This window comes from Eptatretus burgeri, chromosome 2 (genome assembly GCF_056783735.1).
Source record: "Eptatretus burgeri isolate ZD-2024b chromosome 2, Ebu_testis_v1, whole genome shotgun sequence".
NCBI classification, from domain to species: Eukaryota; Metazoa; Chordata; class Myxini; order Myxiniformes; family Myxinidae; genus Eptatretus; species Eptatretus burgeri.
This window is the reverse complement of record NC_140962.1, coordinates 42,915,594-42,937,583: the sequence shown is the minus strand read 5'-3', so window position 1 is coordinate 42,937,583 and position 21,990 is coordinate 42,915,594. Positions and strand designations below refer to the sequence as shown.

Here is a 21,990-nt window from a genome sequence, read left to right as displayed (position 1 = left end):
GTAACTTCCTGAAACTTGGCATATATATGTAAATATACCCTGCGCAGACAGTAACCATCTCCGATTTTGAAAATTCCTCCTAGAAAAAAAGTTATGACGTCAAAATATCTCCGCTAATGGATATCGCCTCAAAAATTATCTCCAAAACTTGGCAAGCTTTTTGAATTCTGTTTGCGGGAATCGAACGGGGCATTCGCAGAGATGAATTACCGCACATATGATACATCACTATGACGTCATATCAATTTTTATGACGTCATTCTTATTTTTTGATATTTTTTGCTTCAAACCCAGAGTTTTCATCGGATCTTCGTGAAACTTGCCATGTATATGCAGAAAGCCCACGCGCAGGCAGGAACCATCTCTGATTTTGGAAATTCTTCCTAGAAAAAAAAGTTGACGTCATAATATCGCCGCGAATGGAAATCGCCTATACCATTATCTCCGAAACTAGGCAAGCTGTTTGAATTTTGTTTGCGGGAATCAAGCCGGGCATTAGCACAGATAATTTATCTCAAACCTGATACATGACAATGACGTCATATTCGTTTTTATGACGTCATCATTAGGAGGACGAGGATCTTGGCTCATTCGAGCTTGTTATTTATTTATTTTTGGGCAACTTTTCAGGAAAGTCGTTACAATCACCTCATTCTCATTGATGAGTAATGTGAAATGAAGCAAAACGTGAGCAACATTCTCGATGCGCTTGTTTTTCTATTCGAAACAAGAGGCGTTGATGCTAAAATGATGACAATATGAAATGCAACATCGCTCGAACGCCAAATCCCTGTTGTGCATGTTCGTTTCGTCACGTCACGTTGTTTCTGACGAATGAAGCATTCGCCTCGACAATTGACGGGAAATACACAATCGTGCCACGTCGAAACGAATTGACCAATCACCGACGCGGTGTCGAAAACGCACCAATCCCAGAGCACTTTACACGGCGCTGAACCGACCAATGAGGACGGTGATTATTGCGTGCTCCATGATTTTTGGCTTTGTGGGCCTCAAAATTGACATGGTGTTCTAAAGAACGGGAAAGGGAACGGCAGATCTTTTGGGGGAAATTGACGGAGACGTATCGAATCGGCGAAGATGGCAAACGGTGAGTTCACGAATTACCTGATAAAACAACCGGAATGCCTTTACATTTGTCTGGAATCCTGTTTGTTCTTTAACTTTTAAAATGTGGAAAATGTTCTTCACCAGATTGATTGGGCAGTTGGTAGTTTGTCCTTGTGCGATTGATGGGGAACAAGAGTCGTGTTTACAACGTTGCTCGTTGATCTTACCCCCGATTGTAGAAGCTGAAGGTGTCCATTTTTCATGTGCCTCTCATCCTGCGGCCGATTCCCACCGTCATGTTTGAAGCAGGGCCAGCGCAAGGTATTAGGGCCCCCCTGCCCCCCTCAGGGCCAGCGCAAGGTATTAGGGCCCCCTGCCCCCTTCAGGGCCAGCGCAAGGTATTAGGGCCCCCCTGCCCCCCTCAGGGCCAGCGCAAGGTATTAGGGCCCCCTGACCCCTGCCCGCCCCCAGGGCCAGCACAAGGTATTAGCCCACCCCCTGCCCGCCCGCCCCGCCCCCAGGGCCAGCACAAGGTATTAGGCCCTGCCTGCCCCTAGGGCCAGTGCAAGGTATTAGGCCCCCCCTGCTCGCCCCCAGGGCCAGCACAAGGTATTAGGGCCCACCTGCCCCCTGCCCGCCCCCAGGGCCAGCGCAAGGTATTAGGGCCCCCCTGCCCGCCCCTAGGGCCATCGCAAGGTATTAGGGCCCCCCTGACCCCTGCCCGCCCCCAGGGCCAGCACAAGGTATTAGCCCAACCCCCTGCCCGCCCTCCCCACCCCCAGGGCCAGCGCAAGGTATTAGGCCCCCCATCCTGCCCGCCCCTAGGGCCAGTGCAAGGTATTAGCCCCCCCCTGCCCGCCCCCAGGGCCAGCGCAAGGTATTAGGGCCCCCCTGCCCGCCCCCACGGCCAGCGCAAGGTATTAGGGCCCCCTGCCCCCTCAGGGCCAGCGCAAGGTATTAGGGCCCCCTGCCCCCTCAGGGCCAGCGCAAGGTATTAGGGCCCCCTGCCCCCTCAGGGCCAGCGCAAGGTATTAGGGCCCCCTGACCCCTGCCCGCCCCCAGGTCCAGCACAAGGTATAAGCCCACCCCCCTCCCCCCCCTCCCCCCCCCCCCGCCCAGCACAAGGTATTAGGCCCTGCCCGCCCTTAGGGCCAGTGCAAGGTATTAGGCCCCCCCTGCTCGCCCCCAGGGCCAGCACAAGGTATTAGGGCCCACCTGCCCCCTGCCCACCCCCAGGGCCAGCGCAAGGTATTAGGCCCCCCCTGCCCGCCCCCAGGGCCATCGCAAGGTATTGGGTCCCCCCTGACCCCTGCCCGCCCCCAGGGCCAGCACAAGGTATTAGCCCAACCCCCTGCCCACCCTCCCCACCCCCAGGGCCAGCGCAAGGTATTAGGCCCCCATCCTGCCCGCCCTGCCCGCCCCTAGGGCCAGTGCAAGGTATTAGGCCCCCCTGCCCGCCCCAGGGCCAGCACAAGGTATTAGGGCCCCCTGCCCCCTGCCCGCCCCCAGGGCCAGCGCAAGGTATTAGGCCCCCCATCCTGCCCCCCTGCCCGCCCCCACGGCCAGCGCAAGGTATTAGGGCCCCCTGCCCCCCTCAGGGCCAGCGCAAGGTATTAGGGCCCCCTGCCCCCCTCAGGGCCAGCGCAAGGTATTAGGGCCCCCCTGCCCCCCTCAGGGCCAGCGCAAGGTATTAGGGCCCCCCTGACCCCTGCCCGCCCCCAGGTCCAGCACAAGGTATAAGCCCACCCCCCTGCCCGCCCTCCCCGCCCCCAGGGCCATCACAAGGTATTAGCCCCTGCCCGCCCTTAGGGCCAGTGCAAGGTATTAGCCCCCCCCTGCTCGCCCCCAGGGCCAGCACAAGGTATTAGGGCCCACCTGCCCCCTGCCCACCCCCAGGGCCAGCGCAAGGTATTAGGGCCCCCTGCCCGCCCCCAGGGCCAGCGCAAGGTATTGGGTCCCCCTGACCCCTGCCCGCCCCAGGGCCAGCACAAGGTATTAGCCCAACCCCCTGCCCACCCTCCCCACCCCCAGGGCCAGCGCAAGGTATTAGCCCCCCCCTCCTGCCCGCCCTGCCCGCCCCTAGGGCCAGTGCAAGGTATTAGCCCCCCCCTGCCCGCCCCCAGGGCCAGCACAAGGTATTTGGGCCCCCCTGCCCCCTGCCCGCCCCCAGGGCCAGCGCAAGGTATTAGGGCCCCCTGCCCGCCCTCCCCGCCCCAGGGCCAGCGCAAGGTATTAGGCCCCCATCCTGCCCCCTGCCCGCCCCCAGGGCCAGCGCAAGGTATTAGCCCACCCCCTGCCCGCCCTCCCCGCCCCCAGGGCCAGCGCAAGGTATTAGGCCCCCCCTCCTGCCCGCCCTGCCCGCCTCCAGGGCCAGTGCAAGGTATTAGGCCCCCCCTACCCACCCCCAGGGCCAGCGAAAGGTATTAGAGTCCCCCTGCCCGCCCCCAGGGCCAGCACAAGGTATTAGGGCCCCCCATGCCCGCCCCCCCGCCGCCCCACTGCCGCCCCACTCCCACCACGTTTAACTTTTGAAAATGAATATTGTACATTAGTATGAATTGAACTTCTGCATTCGTAGAGTAGAAGAACCAAACATTGATGGAGCCTTCGAGGGACCCAGAGTATGTGGGAGAATAGATAGATAGATCAGTTGAGAAGATTAATTAGGACAAAGCTGGCTGTCTTACCTGCTTGCCCGCCCTTACCTGCATCACCTACCTGCCAGCCTGTGACTGCCACGTCGTCCTGTATTACCATCACCTGCCTGCTTTACCTGCCGTGACCACTGGCCCTGTGTGCCATGACTGCCGAAGCTGGCTTTGCCTGTCCTGCCCACAGGACCCTCCAACATGTTCCTGAATGCCACTAACTTTAGTATGAACAAACAAAAAATGCTTCCAACATGAGTTGTCATTGAAACCAGTGGTTCCCAAACTTTTTTTTTTTGTCCACAACCCACAATTGTACATTTCACTCGCCTCGCCAACCAAATGCTGCCGGTAACTATGATAAAAATTGTCGAAGAAAATTCTTGACATGATAAACCCCCCTCTCCCTCCCCCCACCTCAAAAACCGGGTTTTGAGTTTGTTGTTTTTATGCCTCCGCACCAAGGGTGCCGGAGGTATTATGTTTCTGGGTTGTCCGTCCGTTCGTCTGTCCGGATTTTCGTTTACGCGATAACTCAAGAAGCAAATTGTAGAATTTCATAAAGCTTGGTAAAAAGGCAAAGTAAGACGGAGCAATGAAGTGATTAGATTTTGGGCCAGATGAGATAAAGGTCAAGGGTCAAAGTTCAAGGTCAAACTCTGAAATTTTACTGTTTACGCCCAAACTCAAGAAATATTGGACAGAATTTCACCAAACTTGGTACAAAGGTAAAGTTAGACAGGGCAATTAACTTATTAGTTTTTGGGCTAGATATGATAAAGGTCAAGGGTCAAATATGTCAACACTCAAGTGTTTGTGCGGGAGAGCGGAGGTATACCCATCGGCTGCGTGCAGTCGAATAACTCTAGTTTCAAGTTTGGATTGTGATCCTGGGTTTGGGAATTCCTGATTTAAACAGAGGCCCCAACACTTACATCTGCAGATGTCAGTGATGGATATCTAGATTTTTTCATTTGCTATTGCTGAAGTCTGTTACCTCTGCCTCCTAAGGTGGGCGGAGGTTGCGTTTTCATTCTTGTCCGTCTGTCTGTTTCCATGAACACAATCTCATAAAATTATGGACGGATTTGAACGAAATTTGCTGGGTGCAGGACAAGGATGAAATGATTATAGTTTGGTGAAAATCCAGATTTGGATACTATGATTATTTTTTTTTCATTTTTGAACTGATTCTTCACGATTGATCGATGGGGCCAAAAACGATATATAGCACCTAATTTGAAAAAGTTGTGGATGGATTCGGACGAAACTTGGTGAACATGTTGGGTGTGTGACCAGGAAGAATTGATTCAATTTTGGTTAATATCCGAATCCAGATTTGGATTCGAGAATTATTTAATTTTTAAAGTGATTCTTCACCATTGAGAGATGGGGCCTAAAACGATATGGTACTGTATAGCATGATATTTCAAAAATGGATTTGGTCCGAAATGTTTTCATGGATCAGGCATTATGTGGCGGAGGTGTGCGCTCTACCGAGTGCCCTTCTAGTTTTGTGTCAGCATTTCTGGTATTCTTGCATGTGTCCTGACGAGCTGCAAGATGAAAAGCTTTGACAATGTCTGTTCTTTTTTCTGGCATTTTCAAATTTTGTACTACCAAACATTTATTCATCTATCTATATAATAATTCCAGCAACGTGTGTGTCTGTGTGTCTGTGTGTCCGCTGTTTCTCGACAACCACTGGTCCGATCTAATTGAAACTTGCCATGTATATTGCTGGGGACCTGAGAATGTGCCTTTTCAAGGTTTGATATTAATTGGCCGGTTATTTACCAAACCAATGACAGAACACGTTGCTGCGTAGGCGTGGCCGTTGGGGAAGAGATCCTCAGCCGCGTTCCCCATTACGGGTTACAACGTATGGACTTCCGGATAGTGATGACACTGTATTCTAATAATTTCTCGATTTCTTATGCGCATTTATAGATAAACACAATGCCCCAATCCAGTTGTCGTTTACGAGAGTGAAGGAACGGCCTGTGTGGTTGTTTGAAAGTTTATTATTATTAGTTTTTTGGGTTTGCACGTACAGCCATGCACGTACAGGCACGCGAGAGCGAAGGAACTGCCTGTGTGGTTGTTGTTTCTGGCACGTGGTTTGAAAGGATTTTTTATTTTTATTTTATTTTTTTTTGGTTTGCACGTATGGGCACGTGAGAGCGAAGGAACTGCCTGTGTGGTTGTTGTTTCTGGCACGTGGTTTGATAGGTTTTTTTTTTTTGGTACGCACGTACGGCCACGCACGTACGGCCATGCACGTACAGGCACGCGAGAGCGAAGGAACTGCCTGTGTGGTTGTTGTTTCTGGCACGTGTTTTGATATTTTTTTTTGGGGGGGGGGGTTTGCACGTACAGCCACGCACGTACGGGCACGTGAGAGCGAAGGAACGGCCTGTGTGGTTGTTTCTGGCATGTGGTTTGAAAGTTTTTTTTTCACGTATGGCCATGCACGTACGGTGACGTACGTACGGGCACGTACTAGTGTTAATAATTTCTATAATCATAGCTACCTGCGTTTAGTTGATTGGGTGAGAGCTTATTGGCTATTCCCTCTATTCACAGGTGACAGATGTGAGTTGGTCTTTATTCTATACTAGCTGAAACCCCGTCACAGACGGATTCCGTTCATTTAACCACCCTCACCAGCTCACACACACTCGAGGGACATGGACTGGACAGGGTGTGCTTGACCCCGCCTACTCACCCCCCGCCCCTGCCCCCATTCCCCCTGGCCCCTGCCCCCATTCAATTTGCTTACCCCTGCCCAAAAATGTAATTACCCCATCCCCGCCTCTTCAGTCCCCGCCCCCCGTCTCTTGATTCCTCACCCCACTTGCCCCCGGGCCCCAACCCCCCTGTCCACCCCCTCACACTCAACTCCGCCTAATTCAACCCAGCCCCCGCCCCATTTTCCCCTGTCTCCCGCTTTCAGTTTGCTTACCTCCGCCCAAAAATGTGCTTACCTTGCCCCCCGCCTCTTCACTCCCTGCCCCCCGCCTCTTCATCCCCCGCCCCCGTCTCTTCATCCCCCGCCCCCGCCTCCACTCCTCGCCCCCATCTCAACGAAAAGTGTTTATTCTGCTTCAGCGTTGAAAGTTGACAATTGCCACTATGTGTGATGCACTCTCACAGGTACGAAGTTTCTTTCAGTCCAGGTCACAGTACCGAGAAAAAACGTGATGCGACCGTGAGGAGGAGCACAAAATTGGTCCTTCAGTATTAATATATAGATAGATAGATAGAAGATAGAAGATACAGTAGACGCCGCTTTATAAATCCACGGTTATAAAATCCAGCCGCTGATTGTGACCAAAATGAGTTGGAACGGAATTTTACATCGAGAAATCTGCCGTTTAATAAATCCACCTGCTTGGCACGTGCACGGTCTCAACCTAAGCTTGATGTAGTATGCGCTGCCGCAGAGTGAAAAGAAAAAAACAACAGCAACTGGTGACGGACTTCGAATCCCGCCGCCGCTCGAATCCCTCCGACCCCGAATCCCAATAGCCAAGGGAAGAAAGCGACGACCAACCCGAGCCGATGCCAACAGCGGCAGCGATGCGTACTGCACTCGCCAAATTGGACAGGGGACTGCAGCTCTCAGGTTTTGCCCATCCCGATTTCCGCCACGTGACGGATTCAATCAAGGAACATTTGCGCAAAACCTTCCCTCCCAAGCAAGGGACCTTGGAGAGATTCTTTTGAACAATCCCCTTGTCACCGTTTGATAAATCAATGTTTTTGTAGCATAAAGCAGTGTTTAACGACATTCGCTTTTGTCTTATCTATCCAGTAGGTGGCTGAAAATAGGTTCTCCACTTAATAAATCCAGCCGGTTAATAAATCCAAACGGCGTGGTCCCATGGTGGATATATAAAGCGGCGTCTACTGTACAATGTTTCTTGTTACATTTTTTTGTCAAATTCACATTCTGAGGTAGTCAGCATGTGCAGAATAGGATTTTACATTGCAGACGCTATTTTCAAGGAGTTGAATTAGTAATTACACCTCTCAGCAGTAACGTTCTGACGATGGATGTTATGGCGTCAGCGAATAACCAATGATGTCATGACAACCTGATGCCTCTCAGCGGTGACGTCACACGTCGCCATGTAAACGAATGTAAAACGAAAAGTGTTTATTCTGCTTCAGAGTTGAAGTTTGACTATTGCCACGATGTGCGATGCACTCTTACAGGTACCATGTTTCTTTCAGTCCAGGTCACAGTACCGAGAAAAACGTGACTCGACCGCGAGGAGGAGCACAAAATTGGTCCTTCAGTATTAATATATAGATATATATATATATATATATATATATATATATATATATATATATATATATATATATATATATGTATATGTGTTTGACTTCAGCTGCCTCAATTATTCCCACCTGGATTTGGCCACCGACAGTCTTTGGCCCAGGCATGACACTTGACTAAGTATGTTTGAGCTGGAATTTGGCCACGGTGTTGGCGATAGCTCACCTACTCCACGTGGAGCACACCATGGCATCTTTAACGTCCACCAACTAATGTTCATCCAAGAGACAACACACACACATGGATTGATCACTCTGCATGTGAAACACCAGGTTGACAGTTTATAGCTCGATGAAGATTTGAACCCTGGCTAAACAGGTCAGATGAGTGTGAATACTTTGAGGCCATCCTGTCATATAGGCTTAGATAGTTGTAATAAAATTGCATTGAATATACACCCGATAATTAAATAGAAAAATCTACTTAAGTTGGATATTATCGGCATTTTCAAGCAAGAATTTTCACCCTTTGTGGACGGATTCGTCCATAAAAAAAGCCAAAAAGATTCATAAGCCTAAAAGTTGCATGACGTAAACTGGACACATACTTCCTTGCATGGAATTGGTAACGTTGATCAAAGTAACATATGGATGGGAAGCAAGGAGAAGCTGATGTTTGAGATGTTAGCCCTCTTTGGCTCTGACAAGTGTTCATACCTGAAACGTCAACTTATTCTGGTTTCCTATGGCAGTTTGAATATTTCTATCAATTTTCTCTTGATTCCATCCATTGTTGTACCTGTTTGCCATGACAGAAAAAAAAAAACTAGAAAGAGCAATCAGAGATTGCAGACCCTTGCCAGAACTTGTTTTGTGTACTGGTGTGTTTTGTAATTAATAAGAGATATAACTAGAACTGCCACTTTATAACTGCTGGCAGTGATGATCGGGTACCAAGACGTCCTGCTTTGATTGGACACCTGACCCGTACCCGTGACGTTTTTTATTATTATTCTTCATTCAATTGAATTTAGAATGGGATTAAAATAAATTTGATTCAAATGAAATGGAAGACCAAATAGGTGCAGTCCTGCATTGGAGTAATCAGAAGGAACCCGAACAAGCAAAAAGCAAAGGTGAAGTCATCAGGAGGAACCTGGATAGGATTTGCATTTCAGCTGGTACACCTCTACCCTCAAACCCATCCAGGTTTGTTACCAATCCTAACAGCCAAGTGAGCCTTGGTCAAAATTTTTTTAAAAGTCAACAATAACCCAGATGAAAAAAATAAAATAATTATGGCTGCCAGACCATGTGCTTGATCAAGTTGAAATGTAAAACATGTATTCCCCATCAACACTCGATCATAACTATGAAGTTTCATGTCGATTGATGAAGCGGTTCCAGAGAAAACATTATTTAATATTTTTCTTCAATCCAATATGGCTGCCAAATCGTGTGACCTGTCAATTATTCCTTAAACTTGTCCACCCAAGACTTTGGGAACATTTGTGTGAAGTTTCCTCTCTAGCCATTCTGGAGAAGAATTTTTTTTTATAATAGATTTGAGGGTAAATGCAATATGGCTGCCAAACCATGTGACCTATGACATCATATGTGTGAACCTTTTGTTCCTCATGGATAGGTGGTCATACTTGTAAAGTTTTGCCTCAATCTGTTCAGCCAATTCATTGAAGATTTTTGAAGGTTTTTATTTTTATTTTTTAAACGATCTGGCTGCCAAATCACGTAACCGATGACGTCATCAAACTTTTTTCTGTGGACCATTTTATCCCAAGACGACCATCAAAAAAATTCATACTGATCGGATGTAGCATTCTACATATGCAATTATGACGTCATAACGAAGGCACCTGTGACGTTATAAAAAAAAAATCACTCTCATTCCTCAGGAGTACTTGCGACATGCCAAGTTTCAATTTTTTTTCCTTGGTGCGGTTTTAGAGATACAGAGGTCCAATTTTTTTCCCCATTTTCCAAATATGGCTGCCACACCACATGACTTATGACAGTGTCACGTCCTATGCATTTGCTTTCCCCATTTTTCCCCATCTGCTATTTCTAATTTTATCTTGATTTATTATTTCCCACATTTCACTCTCATCCTGATGGAAAATACACCGGTCAGTGGTACTGTGGAGGGTTTTAAGTGTGGAGACTCGAGGGAAATTGCATTTTCACTAAAGCAAGTGCACAGATAAATGCTTCTTTTTCCATTAATACCACACAGCGGAATGCATTTTTCAACACGGAATTTAGTTTGTTTTGAAACGGAAAATCACTGGTTCTATCCTTACCTGGAGACTGCTTCAACAGTACTCTGTGACTTTTTCTGATACTGTCCAAGGTAAATTGTCTGCCATGATCATGACTTGTTTTGGGCACTCTGATACTTTTCAGGACATGTGTAGAGGGTCAACAATTCACACCAAATTTGCCATAATTGGTCACATTCAACGTTGCATTATTTTGAAGCTTCGATTGTTTTCCAACACCCTCCCCCTCCCCTTTCCCCCAATCACCTTGCAATCCATTGTCATTCCTTCACCTGAAAGCCTGATTCACATCGCACCAACTTCCAGCCAAATGCCGGCATTTTTCCACCGATTTTCTGGCATCACTTTGATGTGCATGGTGGATAAAACCAATGCTGACATTTCGTTTACACTAATTTTACAGCAATTTCCCAGCATTTTTTCTTTCAGCGAATATGGGAAAATGCTCTCGTTCAGATGTGAACGGTAGCCATAAAATGGTGGCAGTTTTGCGCCTTTTGCATTGACACATGGCGATCACAGGCCTCCCAGTCAGATTCGCCAATCGCGAAGCTCCAAACAAGGCCTCTGAGGAGCACTTCCATGGGTTACGTGATTGTTTACATGATACTTGCTTGAGTTCCGTTTGTGTTTGTTTGTTTGTTTATCAAATGGCTTTTTCCACACTGCTTTTACGCATGTCACGGTACCCACTCTAACTTTGCTACATTTTCGTCATAATCTGGACGTTAAATTTTGCTCGTTGCTTCCCGTTACTTTCGCTCGTTTTACTCGGTATTACCACTCGTTCTTCCAACTTTGGTGTGAGACGGTACAATGCACCACACACAAAACTTCACATCCGGTTTACAGCAATTGTGCAGCATTTCTCAAGTGCGATGTGAATGACATGCCAGTAATATGCGACTTTCAAAATGAGGCCTTTTGCTCATGCACTGTATGTGTGTTTACACTGACTCGGTTCTGCTCACTGGGCACTTTTAACCTGCCAATACTCGTGCGAAATGTGAAATTCAAATCGTCTTTTAAACATAATTTTCAGCATTTAAATAAAATAGTGGCAATTTCAAGATTGTAAACTATAATTGTTGCGTTCCTGAATGCAAACCGGATTCACGGGAATATAGGAATGCGAGAAATATCCTTCATTGAGTGGTGTCTGATTCGTACCATTTACTGTTGTTATAATGCACACACACACACACACACACACACACACACACACACACACACACACACACACACACACACACACACACACACACACACACACACACACACACACACACACACACACACACACACACACATGCATGCATACACACATACATACATACATACATACATACATACATACATACATACATACACACATATACATACACACATATACACACACATATACACACATACACACATACACACATACACACATATACACACACATACACACATATACACACACATACACACATACATACACATATACACACACATACACATACACATACACATACACACACAGTTTTAGCAATAGATGCAAAAATGTAGTATTTCTCTTGTGGCCCCGGAACCAAACAAACAATATATTTGTAACAATTCTCACAACTCCCATTGTATCGTGCCCCCCCCCCACATGATTAATTGTAAATATCATCATTGTAAACTTACCTTGCAGAATGTACATGCACAACCCACATATATGCCTTTCCGATTGGTGGTCAGAAGAACCGAATCCAGATATACAGTCCATTCCCTGGTAGCGATCCAGCGGGGAGTTGTGTAACACACGTCCCTCCACTCCACTTGTGCTGACCCACCTGGTCGTCAGCTTGTAGTCCAGGCAGGTGCCTGTTCAGTGACCTGAGAAAGTTCTCCAAGCCTTTCATTGTACAGAGGCTTTCTGATCGGTACTTTTCCAAGTATCTTTCAGAAGCAGCTCGGTGAGCCATTCCAAGCAACAATCCTTATCCCAGACACCTAAACGCTCCATCTTCCTGGGGTTTGCACACATGTGCTCTGCGCATTCTTGGACAGATTATGTCATTTCAAAAGTGCCGTATTTGCTAGCAATTTTGCGGCATTGTTCACTGGTGTGAATGAGGGTCAGTAGCCAACGCCGTTATTTCAGTGCCAGCCCTTTTGGTGTGAAAACTGTTTAACTGTTAATATTCCATGCCTGAGCATTTTGTTTTTTTAATCTTTATTTTTACTGTTACCTTGTTTGCAGTATACTCGCTGGATGGGCTGCTAGTATTTGGTGTTCTCCTCGTGTGCACGTGTGCTTACTTGAGCAAGGTTCCTCGTCTCAAGCGCTGGTTACTTGCTGAGAAGCAAGGCTTCTGGGGGGTGCTGTATAAAGGTAATGCTGTGGAGTTGTTTAAGGAAAGATATGAGACATCAATGTGATGTTTCACCATGCAGCATTGTTTCCTCTTGTGATTAAGGTTAGATGTAGTAGGCAGGCAGGCAAGGGGAGGGGGGGGGGTAATAATTGCTCTTGGTCTGACCAGCAAATTGTTAAATTACAAAATGGCGTTATTTGTAATTACAATAGAGCAAAAAACCTTCTTTACAGATGGGTTAATTCCTCCAAATCTATGTATATGGTATTATATTGTTATAGCCATGCAACAGGTCCAGGAATGATTAAATCACGTGGGCCGCCAGCTGGGTTTGACGCCACAAACCAGGGTTACAGGCCTCAAGTCCCGATACCTCGCCAAAGGGCACAAAGCAGACCGAGAGTTACATAGTTGCATGGTGCGCCAGTTCGATGTATAACCGAGCGGCTGGTTATGATGCACCATTTGATACTTTACTGAGCACTAGTCTCTTTTACCCAATTATGCACCCTAAAGGTGTCAATTGTGAAAACTCAACCACTCATACAGCAATAATGGAGGCCAGGCAGGAGTAATTTAATGGATTGTTATTAAAATAAAAATCACAGCAAATCGTCAATAACCAATACAAAATAAACTAGAGGGGGAGCACTCGGGAGAGTGCAAAACCTCCGCTGTCATTATTGCTGGTTCACTCAAGTGAACCTTGTATCTTATTCATTAAAGATGATGTCAACAGTGCTGACAGAGTTATAGTTCTTTTCTCCATTTTTTTTTGGGTGGGGGGGGTTGGAAATCACTTAAAACATGAAGAAATGCAAAAAGAACTCTAAATTTTGTTGAAAAAAAAGTTGCAAAAATTTTTTTCTCTAACTATTTTTTTTTTTGGGGGGGGGGGTTGGAAATCACTTAAAACATGTAGAAATGCAAAAAAATAAAATTGGGAGGGGGTTGGAAATCACTTAAAATGTTGAAATGCAAAAAAAAAATAGTTTTTTTTCTATTTTTTTTGGGGGGGGGGGGGTTTGGAAATCACTTAAAACATGAAGAAATGCAAAAAAAAAAAAAAATTCTCAAAATATTTTTTTGGGGGGGAGGGACCAACTCCAAAATTTAATGGCATGATCCTTGGACCATACCTAACCCCCCCACCAAGTTTCGTCAAAATCCGTCGAGGAGTTTTTCCGTAATACTGTTCACAAACAAACAAACAGAAAGGGGTGAAAACAGTAACCTCCGTCCATCTTCGAAGATGGCGGAGGTTAACAACAAACAATATTCCCCAAAATTACCCACGTGATCTCAAGCGACGTAGATTTCTTACCGGTTCTTATCTGAGGGTCCGATCCGTTCATGCACTCGACAAGGATTACCATACAAATAGTGATGCCGAGAGGTCGCTTTCAAACCCAGAGGCAAGTTATGCAGGAGTCAGGATGCATAGTTTATTGGCAGCTCTCGAGTGTAAACCGCCGTAAAAACTCCTCAAGTTCGGTAATTGTGATTTCCTCAAAGCCCTCTTTACTCTGGGGATTAAATGTTCACAGCTCCGATACATCCAGAGACCCAGGCGTTCTCTTTCGTCCTGCCATTCCTCCAAACAGCTCTCTCTCTGTCTCTCTGTCTCTCTGTCTCTCTGTCTCTCTGTCTCTCTGTCTCTCTGTCTCTCTGTCTCTCTGTCTCTCTGTCTCTCTGTCTCTCTGTCTCTCTGTCTCTCTGTCTCTCTGTCTCTCTGTCTCTCTGTCTCTCTGTCTCTCTGTCTCTCTGTCTCTCTGTCTCTCTGTCTCTCTGTCTCTCTGTCTCTCTGTCTCTCTGTCTCTCTGTCTCTCTGTCTCTCTGTCTCTCTGTCTCTCTGTCTCTCTGTCTCTCTCTCTCTCTCTCTCTCTCTGTCTCTCTGTCTCTCTGTCTCTCTGTCTCTCTGTCTCTCTGTCTCTCTGTCTCTCTGTCTCTCTGTCTCTCTGTCTCTCTGTCTCTCTGTCTCTCTGTCTCTCTGTCTCTCTGTCTCTCTGTCTCTCTGTCTCTCTGTCTCTCTGTCTCTCTGTCTCTCTGTCTCTCTGTCTCTCTGTCTCTCTGTCTCTCTCTCTGTCTATCTCTCCTTTTACGTCTCTTCCAATGCAGCTGTAATGGTCAGCTGCATGGCCAACATACCTCCAAATCGCTCTTCCTCTTTGCAAGCATTCCTAAATGAAACTGCCCATGAGATCAACTGATAAGCCCCTTGCCGGGCTGTATGAGCTCTGGTGGTGACACTAACTGCAGAATTCTTCGATGCAGATTCGCCACACCTGCACATTCTCATGGCTTGAGTTTCAAAGTTCTCGTATGTGCTTTGTAAAGACATATAAACAGAGGAAAAGAACATTACAAATGTGCAGCCAGAGGTCTGAATATTGGAGTACAAAACAGCGGGGTGGGGAAAACAAACTTTCACTGGACATATGCAAAGCATATCTATTGCACAAATACTACGTCACGCTTCTCCAAACAAATGCGAAGAAATAACTATTGTTCTACTAAACAGTTTTATTAACCCTCAAAGATCATTCGCAAAACAATATTCTGACTTGTAATACTGGCTCCAACCAGGTTTCCCAATATGATACACATTTATATAGAGGGAATTGGGGTTCTCCCCCAATTCTGAAGTCTCCAGGCTAATTTTTTTTCCCCCCCTAAAACATTCTTGTGTACCCCACGAGTACAACTACCAGTTTTCAACTCATTCCGTCGAGCAGGTCAGGAGTATATACAAGTCAAACACACAAACAGAAACTTCTCAAATGATATATGGCATGCTAAGCCAGTGTATCAATACGTATATTAACACTAAAATACGTATGAATAATTATCATGCTTTTTATTGTTATTCCGATATGACCAGCAGACATCCGATTTGGTACAAAATAACAATTTTGATTCCTCAGCTGTAATCATATAAATGTTGTTGAGGAACCTTTTCCTGCAGGACCTCCATATTGATGCAGGTGTACAACATTGCTGGATAGTACCGCTTTGAATTCCACAATAAAGCTGTTGCATTCTTTTGTTCAAGCATGGCAGAAAAAAGGTCGAGAACAAACCACCATTCATAACAATCTAACAGGAAAACCATTGGCTTCGCTGAACATTTATTGACTGTCATGGATCCACCGATTGGCAGTCAGATAACTCGTCGTGAGAGTTGAGGGTGATTCTGATTTTGTTTGAAACTATTTTTTGCCTCCACTAGGAGTCGACTTGCCATGTGTTGAGGAATGCTGATTCCGAGATAAAGAACTTCAGTGGTGGAATAGCCTTGGTGGGAATTGAGATTTGTTGCTCTTTGTCACCAGAGGCATTTTTTAGGAAAGTTTGACAAATTATTTTAACACAATATGAGCACTATACTGTATATTGAATCTATTTCTGGTGTCTGCCAGGATTGGTTTTTACCTTTTATAAATACTCAAAGTGAATAGACATTAAAGTGTTGATGTCATATAATTGACTGTCTTCATAAGCTGAAATCAGCAAAACGCATTCTGGGCTCGCAAAATTGCCTGCCCGACATCCCGTGGCAATTTATCTTTCGATCGGGAAACTATTCTCCGTGGTAACATCGTAGCAGATAACCATGTCTATTTTTTTCAAAGTTAATGTTTTATATAAGTGGTCATATAACTTTGGAAAGGGTGCAATTGTGATTAAAAATATCAGAATGGCTTTTCACTCTTTTTGGAAATGAACTCCCAACTGATCCTTGCCTGGTCTATAAAGGGAAGCCACTCACGAAGCAGAAAAGACCTACCCAATCCTCTAGTTTTGCACGAGAAGAGCTTGAAGCAGAGCAAGTAAGACGGGAATAGAAGATACAGTGATGTACCTGTACAAATTATTTGACAACTTTAACAAGAAACCATTGTCTTCGTTTGAGATATTTGACATCTCCAAGTTGCCACCCACATGCCTGAGAGGCTATGGCAGTCTTTGATGGCAAGACCATTGAAAATCTCTGAGCACTTTGTAGCTGTTCTGTGACTGGTTCAGATACTCCTGACGGTCCGTGCACTGCCTCATGTGAAAGGGGGTTGTCTTGCATAAACCGGGTGAAAAACGCTCATGGAACCTGTTTGCCACATGATACTTTGAATGATATAATGCAGATCTCATCAGATGGATGTGCAGTGAATCAATATTCACTGGATATGGCTGAGGAATATTGGTTATTCTTAATCAACAGTACCAGGCATCTGGACCACAAGACCCCAGTAAGGAAACATAACTCCAACAAGGGCGAGCAGGTGCAGCAGCCACCTACTGTAGTGCTACAATACCAAGCGGATGAATCCTCATATTCTGAGTCACAACAGGAGGTCCCAGTGGATGAAACTTCAGTGATGGACAATTATGATGTCATTGTTTCATCTGGTTCTGATTCAGAGTGACTTTCTGATCATACTTAATGTAAAAAGCTATTCCTTGTGAAATATGGGAACACTATCAAGACTTTGTACTTGTAGAAGTAAATTGTTGTCATCGGTACACTGTAATCACCGATGCTCAGTAAACAAGTAACTGTTCATGTTTTTTTTTTCTTTTTTCTTGCGTATGACAAATTACAGCTCACAGATAATAGTCTGAGTTGGTCAGCCGAGTCACAGCACTGTCTTGGGTGGATTGCCCTAAATCCTTCATCAAATTTCTGTAGGTGACACTCATTCACAGTGTGATGAATAGTCTGATCTGGGTGACCACAATCACGTTCTGGGCTGTCTTTGAAATTCTATTTATGAGGTGGTGTGATGTCTTTGCATGGACAATACAGATCCTGTTGAGCACAGACAACTGTTTCCGGGGGAAGTCGAAACCTGGAGGCTCTTCTGTTTGATCACTCATCAGTTCTTTGTTTGCAATGTTGTTGTCTGTCGAGAAATCGTGCTCGTTGTCATTTGTGTTAAACACCGCATCACTCAAAACATTTGCAGACCCCCAGAAAGGTGTGCGAAAAATACCGTATAAAAACAGACAGGTGTATATGCAGAAAATTGTATGTGTGAAGTAAACAGTGTAAAATAAACCATGCTGTGAAGTCAATGAATTTGGATGCAGGCATGTTTTGCCAAGTCTTTGATTCAAAGCCAAAACTTTCTTGAATTACAATATTCAGGATGAGCCAACGTATAATGCAAAAGCAGCTCAATATGAGTTCACTTTAAGTGTGTGCTTGGAAACAGTCAATGACCTCATAGCAGCTGTAGGAAAATCCCATCCGCATTGTTACACAGCATTTGCAAGAAGTCCCAACTCGTCAAAAGTAAAACTTCAATCTCACAACAAAGACATTTTTATGATTTAGTTAAGTAAAGGACCTTGAGGAATCAGCTCAACAGATCCTTTTTTGGGGCCCAGTGAAGTGTGGGAATGGGACTGTATACTTGCTGAAGGTGGGGGAATTGCATTGCCTCAATGTTTTTATCAACCAAAGGGGAACATTCAAGGAGAAATTCCAACGACGTGTGACAATGGTGATTTTACTCTTTCCCACGAAGAGGTCAATCGATTGAACACTGGATGACAACACGAGTTTCAGAAAAGTTTTGCCGAGACAAACCTACACTGGGAGCTCGAGACAACGAGGTGACAATTCCAGTCGACAGCCACATGATGATCTATTTCTTGAAATGCTGCATGTGGTACTCAAACGTAGATTTGATGTGGAGGAGTCCTGTCTACAAATGAGTTATTATTGGAGATGAAGCAATGGCTTGTGTGCTAGATGGTTTGTTCATCTGCTTCTTCGTGGACAAAAATCTCTTCACTCGCTTTGACAATCAGGAGGAACATATAGACGGCACGATTCATACTGAGGTCAGATTACTAAGCTATTCACTAGACAGTCTATAATACAATTGGCAGAAAACCTTGTACTCTTAAGTATTGGGCCTGGGTTGTACTTTTCACCAAGTTACATGATCTCATGGTAGCTTGTATAACTCTTCCATTGTGTTGGTTACAGTCAGCTATGATATTATTCAGCAGATTGATACAGCTTAGCAGGCAACACTCTCAAATCAATGGACCCGAGTACAGGAGCAAATATCTTGCCTGGATGATTTGTATGTTTTACATGGGACAGCATTGACATAATTGATAGTCGTCTTGAAGGTAGCTATATTTTGTATGTTTGGTAGTTGACAACTGCAGATCTGCCCCTGAACCTTGTGGCCATGATGCCATCTGAGTAGTGTAAAAGCTACTACTCTCATCAAGAACAGTAGTAGCTTCCACCTTTGTGACATATCTTCTTTCTTTTTTTTGTGTCTTTCAGCTTCGGTGATCGGGACTCGATTACACATCCCTGTGTCTCTCTGCTGCGTTGCTCTTGCCTTCTATGTGCTGCTCATCAAGTGAACTTGTAAACCTTTCTTGAAGAACATTGTAACAGTGGGATATTTGATGCATTGTGGACATTTTCTGGCTTTGAGGATGTTGACAATTCAGAGGTGATGGTAAAAGAGGGATAATTCCTATCCAGGCTATTTCTGGTGTTGAATATGCAACATGATGCTCGTCTCTGAAGGCTCATATGGTATTTATTGGTCCGTATCGACTTGTAAGATAAACAATGTATCTTGTATACCAGGTTTAGAAGAGCATGTTTACCCCAGTGCGAAATGAGGCACAGCTGTAATTTCAAGCATTCGCCCCTTTTTTTTAATTTTATTTTTATTTTTAGAACAAAAAACATCGGCTTCTTTCCCACAGCAGTAAATATCCTCTTATCAACTTTTAATTTATATAATCCTTTTTTTCTGCTCTTCACTTTATGTACTCATTCTGTATTCCCAAATTTGTTTTTAAAGCTACCAACAATCTCACTTGATCCAATACAACTCGTGCTGGAAACACTAACTTTTAATTTTATCAAGCAACTGATATCAGTGTCTTCAAATACATCTTTGAATCCTTCAAAAATATTTTGATGATACTCAAAATAATATTGTAATGTAGCATTCAGCTTGTCGCTGCTGTTGGGTGCAGCTATTAGATGCGTCAATATATCCAGTAATCTCCAAACCCTGCTTAAATGAATAATTTGATAGATATTGGAGAAAAGGACAGTGTTGACTGTATAAAGCCAGTCTGCCTTCATTGGTGAGAATCTCAAGTGGAGGAGTGCATTTGCTTGGTCATGTCTTCTTTTTTTTTTCTTTTTTCTTTTTAAACCGTTGGAGAAAAACAACAACTTTGTTTTCTTGTTACTTTGCAAGTAAAATGTTGCAGTCAATATAAAATTGCTAAAATGGATGAGTTTTAATTCTTCAGCCTGTTGTAACCTGCAAGTGTTTATTCTGCATAATTTGCTGGCATCTCTGCATTTGCATTTTTATTGGCTTTATATTTAGGGGAACCTTCACTTTTGAAAATGCAGAAAGTAGACCATTCCATATTATGTACGGAGATGGGAGGGTGAAAACAGCGTATTGAGAGAAGGGGGAAGGGAGGTTCACATGAATTGGGGACATTTGAGATGGAAGCAGTGTTTGGAAGTGGGAAAAAAATACACTGTTCTTGCATATGTAATATGTCAATGGTGGCAATTCATTCCCTTTTCAGTGTCTGGAAATTTCCATGAATTTTTTTTGCAATTACTCTCAAGATGTCTGCTGTTTTGATCTCTTGAATTTGTGTGAACAACCTGGTTTGGTTCATCTCTGGTATTTAATACAATATCATATTCGTGATTTATTTTTTAATTTTTTTTATTTTTTCCCCCCAAAGTTGTAGTTTGATGATGGTGAGCCGTAAAACAAAACCCACTGTCTTAAGTGTCATGGTGTCAGCAGCCCCAAACCAAAGTTATCCCCGCACGTGCTCAATGTTACCAACATTTGTCCTTGATCTAGACTCCAGTTTGCTGTAATTTTGTTGTATGCTTTCATGCTGGGTTTTTGAGTTGGTCTTATTTGTTTTTGATGTTATTTTTTTTTTGTTTTTTTGCAATCTTAAGATTTAAGTTATGAAACATTGTTGTATATTGCTTTCCACTTAAAAAAATGATGTACCAATAAATTGTGGAGTAAATTTCTCACATGTGTTTTGTAATATATATATATATATGTACATATATATATATATATATATATATATATATATATATATATATATATATATATATTTTTTTTATGATTAAAAGGTGGATGGGATTGATGTGAAGGAAACACAAGACTGAAGACTACCAACACAGTGTGGCATATTAACTTGTAGGACAATTTGATATGGCATGATAAGTTAATTGTGCAAATTATCTTCAGTATTATTTGTTGTTGTGATTTGTAAGACACTGGCTGTATAGTTCAGACAAAAACTAGAACTGCACTTGGGAAAGCACATACATATACCACGCTGAACTGTTTACGTTTTGTATTCCACTGTGAGGCCAGATCTGATTTCGGACCTGAACTAAAATCTAATTGCTTGTTCTTGTCACCTACCCAACTAATCTACCATGTTTTGTCATAACCCATCCATAACTTTTTGAAATATCGTGCTATATCGTTTTGGCCTTTCTCTCAATGGTGAAGAATCACTTAAAAAAAAAATTTTATTTCTCAAATGTGGATCTTCACCAAAATCGAATTGATTCGTCCTCATCACACACCCAACCTGTCAAGTTTTGTGCTAATCTGTCCACAACTTGAATCACTATCATGAGTGATAGAAATCGTACTGCAAACAAAGGCAATTGATCAAAGGGGTCTAACAAAATGGACTTCGCCGGAAATAATTGAGAGGCCTACAAATCAAAAATGCTAACGTGTTTTGCCACTTGCAAATGATGAGCAGATATCCCGCTCACAGACAATCGGACAGGGTGAAAACATAACCTCCATCCACCTTTGGTGGAAAGCTTGATGTTGGCTTAATTGTCAAGGGGGCTGGCTTGTGATCTTTGAGTCTTTAGTGTGATCCCCTGTCGTGCCGTTGAATAACACCAAGTGGGTTGACTCAGCCTGTCATCCTTCTGAGGTCAGCAATATGAGTACCATCTTACTGATAACGGGCAAATTGCCTCAGCGGCACAGCCGTCCTTCCAGAAATGATGCAACCAGCAGCCACAAGCTGCGTATGAAACAATAACAACCACCTTCAGTGGTTAGGGTAAAAATATTGTTGTGGTTCTGCTGAATCAGCACTCGCCCGAGGCACTGCAACACAACATGTAGCGGTTCCGATACAGTTATTTCATTTCTATTCATCTTCGACAGCCCTTCCCGTTTGTCTGGTGGGTTTATGGGTCACACGCGTTCCGTGGGTTCTCAGGTAGGTCTTTACCCCATCTTTTACTTTGCTACACACAAC

At 44.4% G+C, this 21,990-nt stretch overlaps 1 protein-coding gene across 1 annotated transcript; it reads left to right on the top strand.

Moving 5' to 3' along the window:
* The first annotated feature begins 937 nt into the window (after positions 1 to 937).
* On the top strand, positions 938 to 20,716 carry TMEM167B (transmembrane protein 167B). Its single transcript, XM_085869131.1, has 3 exons — positions 938 to 1,111; positions 12,534 to 12,665; positions 18,956 to 20,716. The coding sequence occupies exons 1-3, from the start codon at positions 1,102 to 1,104 to the stop codon at positions 19,036 to 19,038; spliced, it is 225 nt and encodes a 74-aa protein (XP_085725257.1). The 5' UTR covers positions 938 to 1,101; the 3' UTR covers positions 19,039 to 20,716.
* The last annotated feature ends 1,274 nt before the right edge of the window (positions 20,717 to 21,990 follow it).

Bases quoted from the DNA above. Each gene is read 5' to 3' on its own strand.
- TMEM167B (XM_085869131.1), top strand. The intron at 12,666-18,955 runs GTAATGCTGTGG...TGTGTCTTTCAG, and splicing joins CTGGGGGGTGCTGTATAAAG to CTTCGGTGATCGGGACTCGA.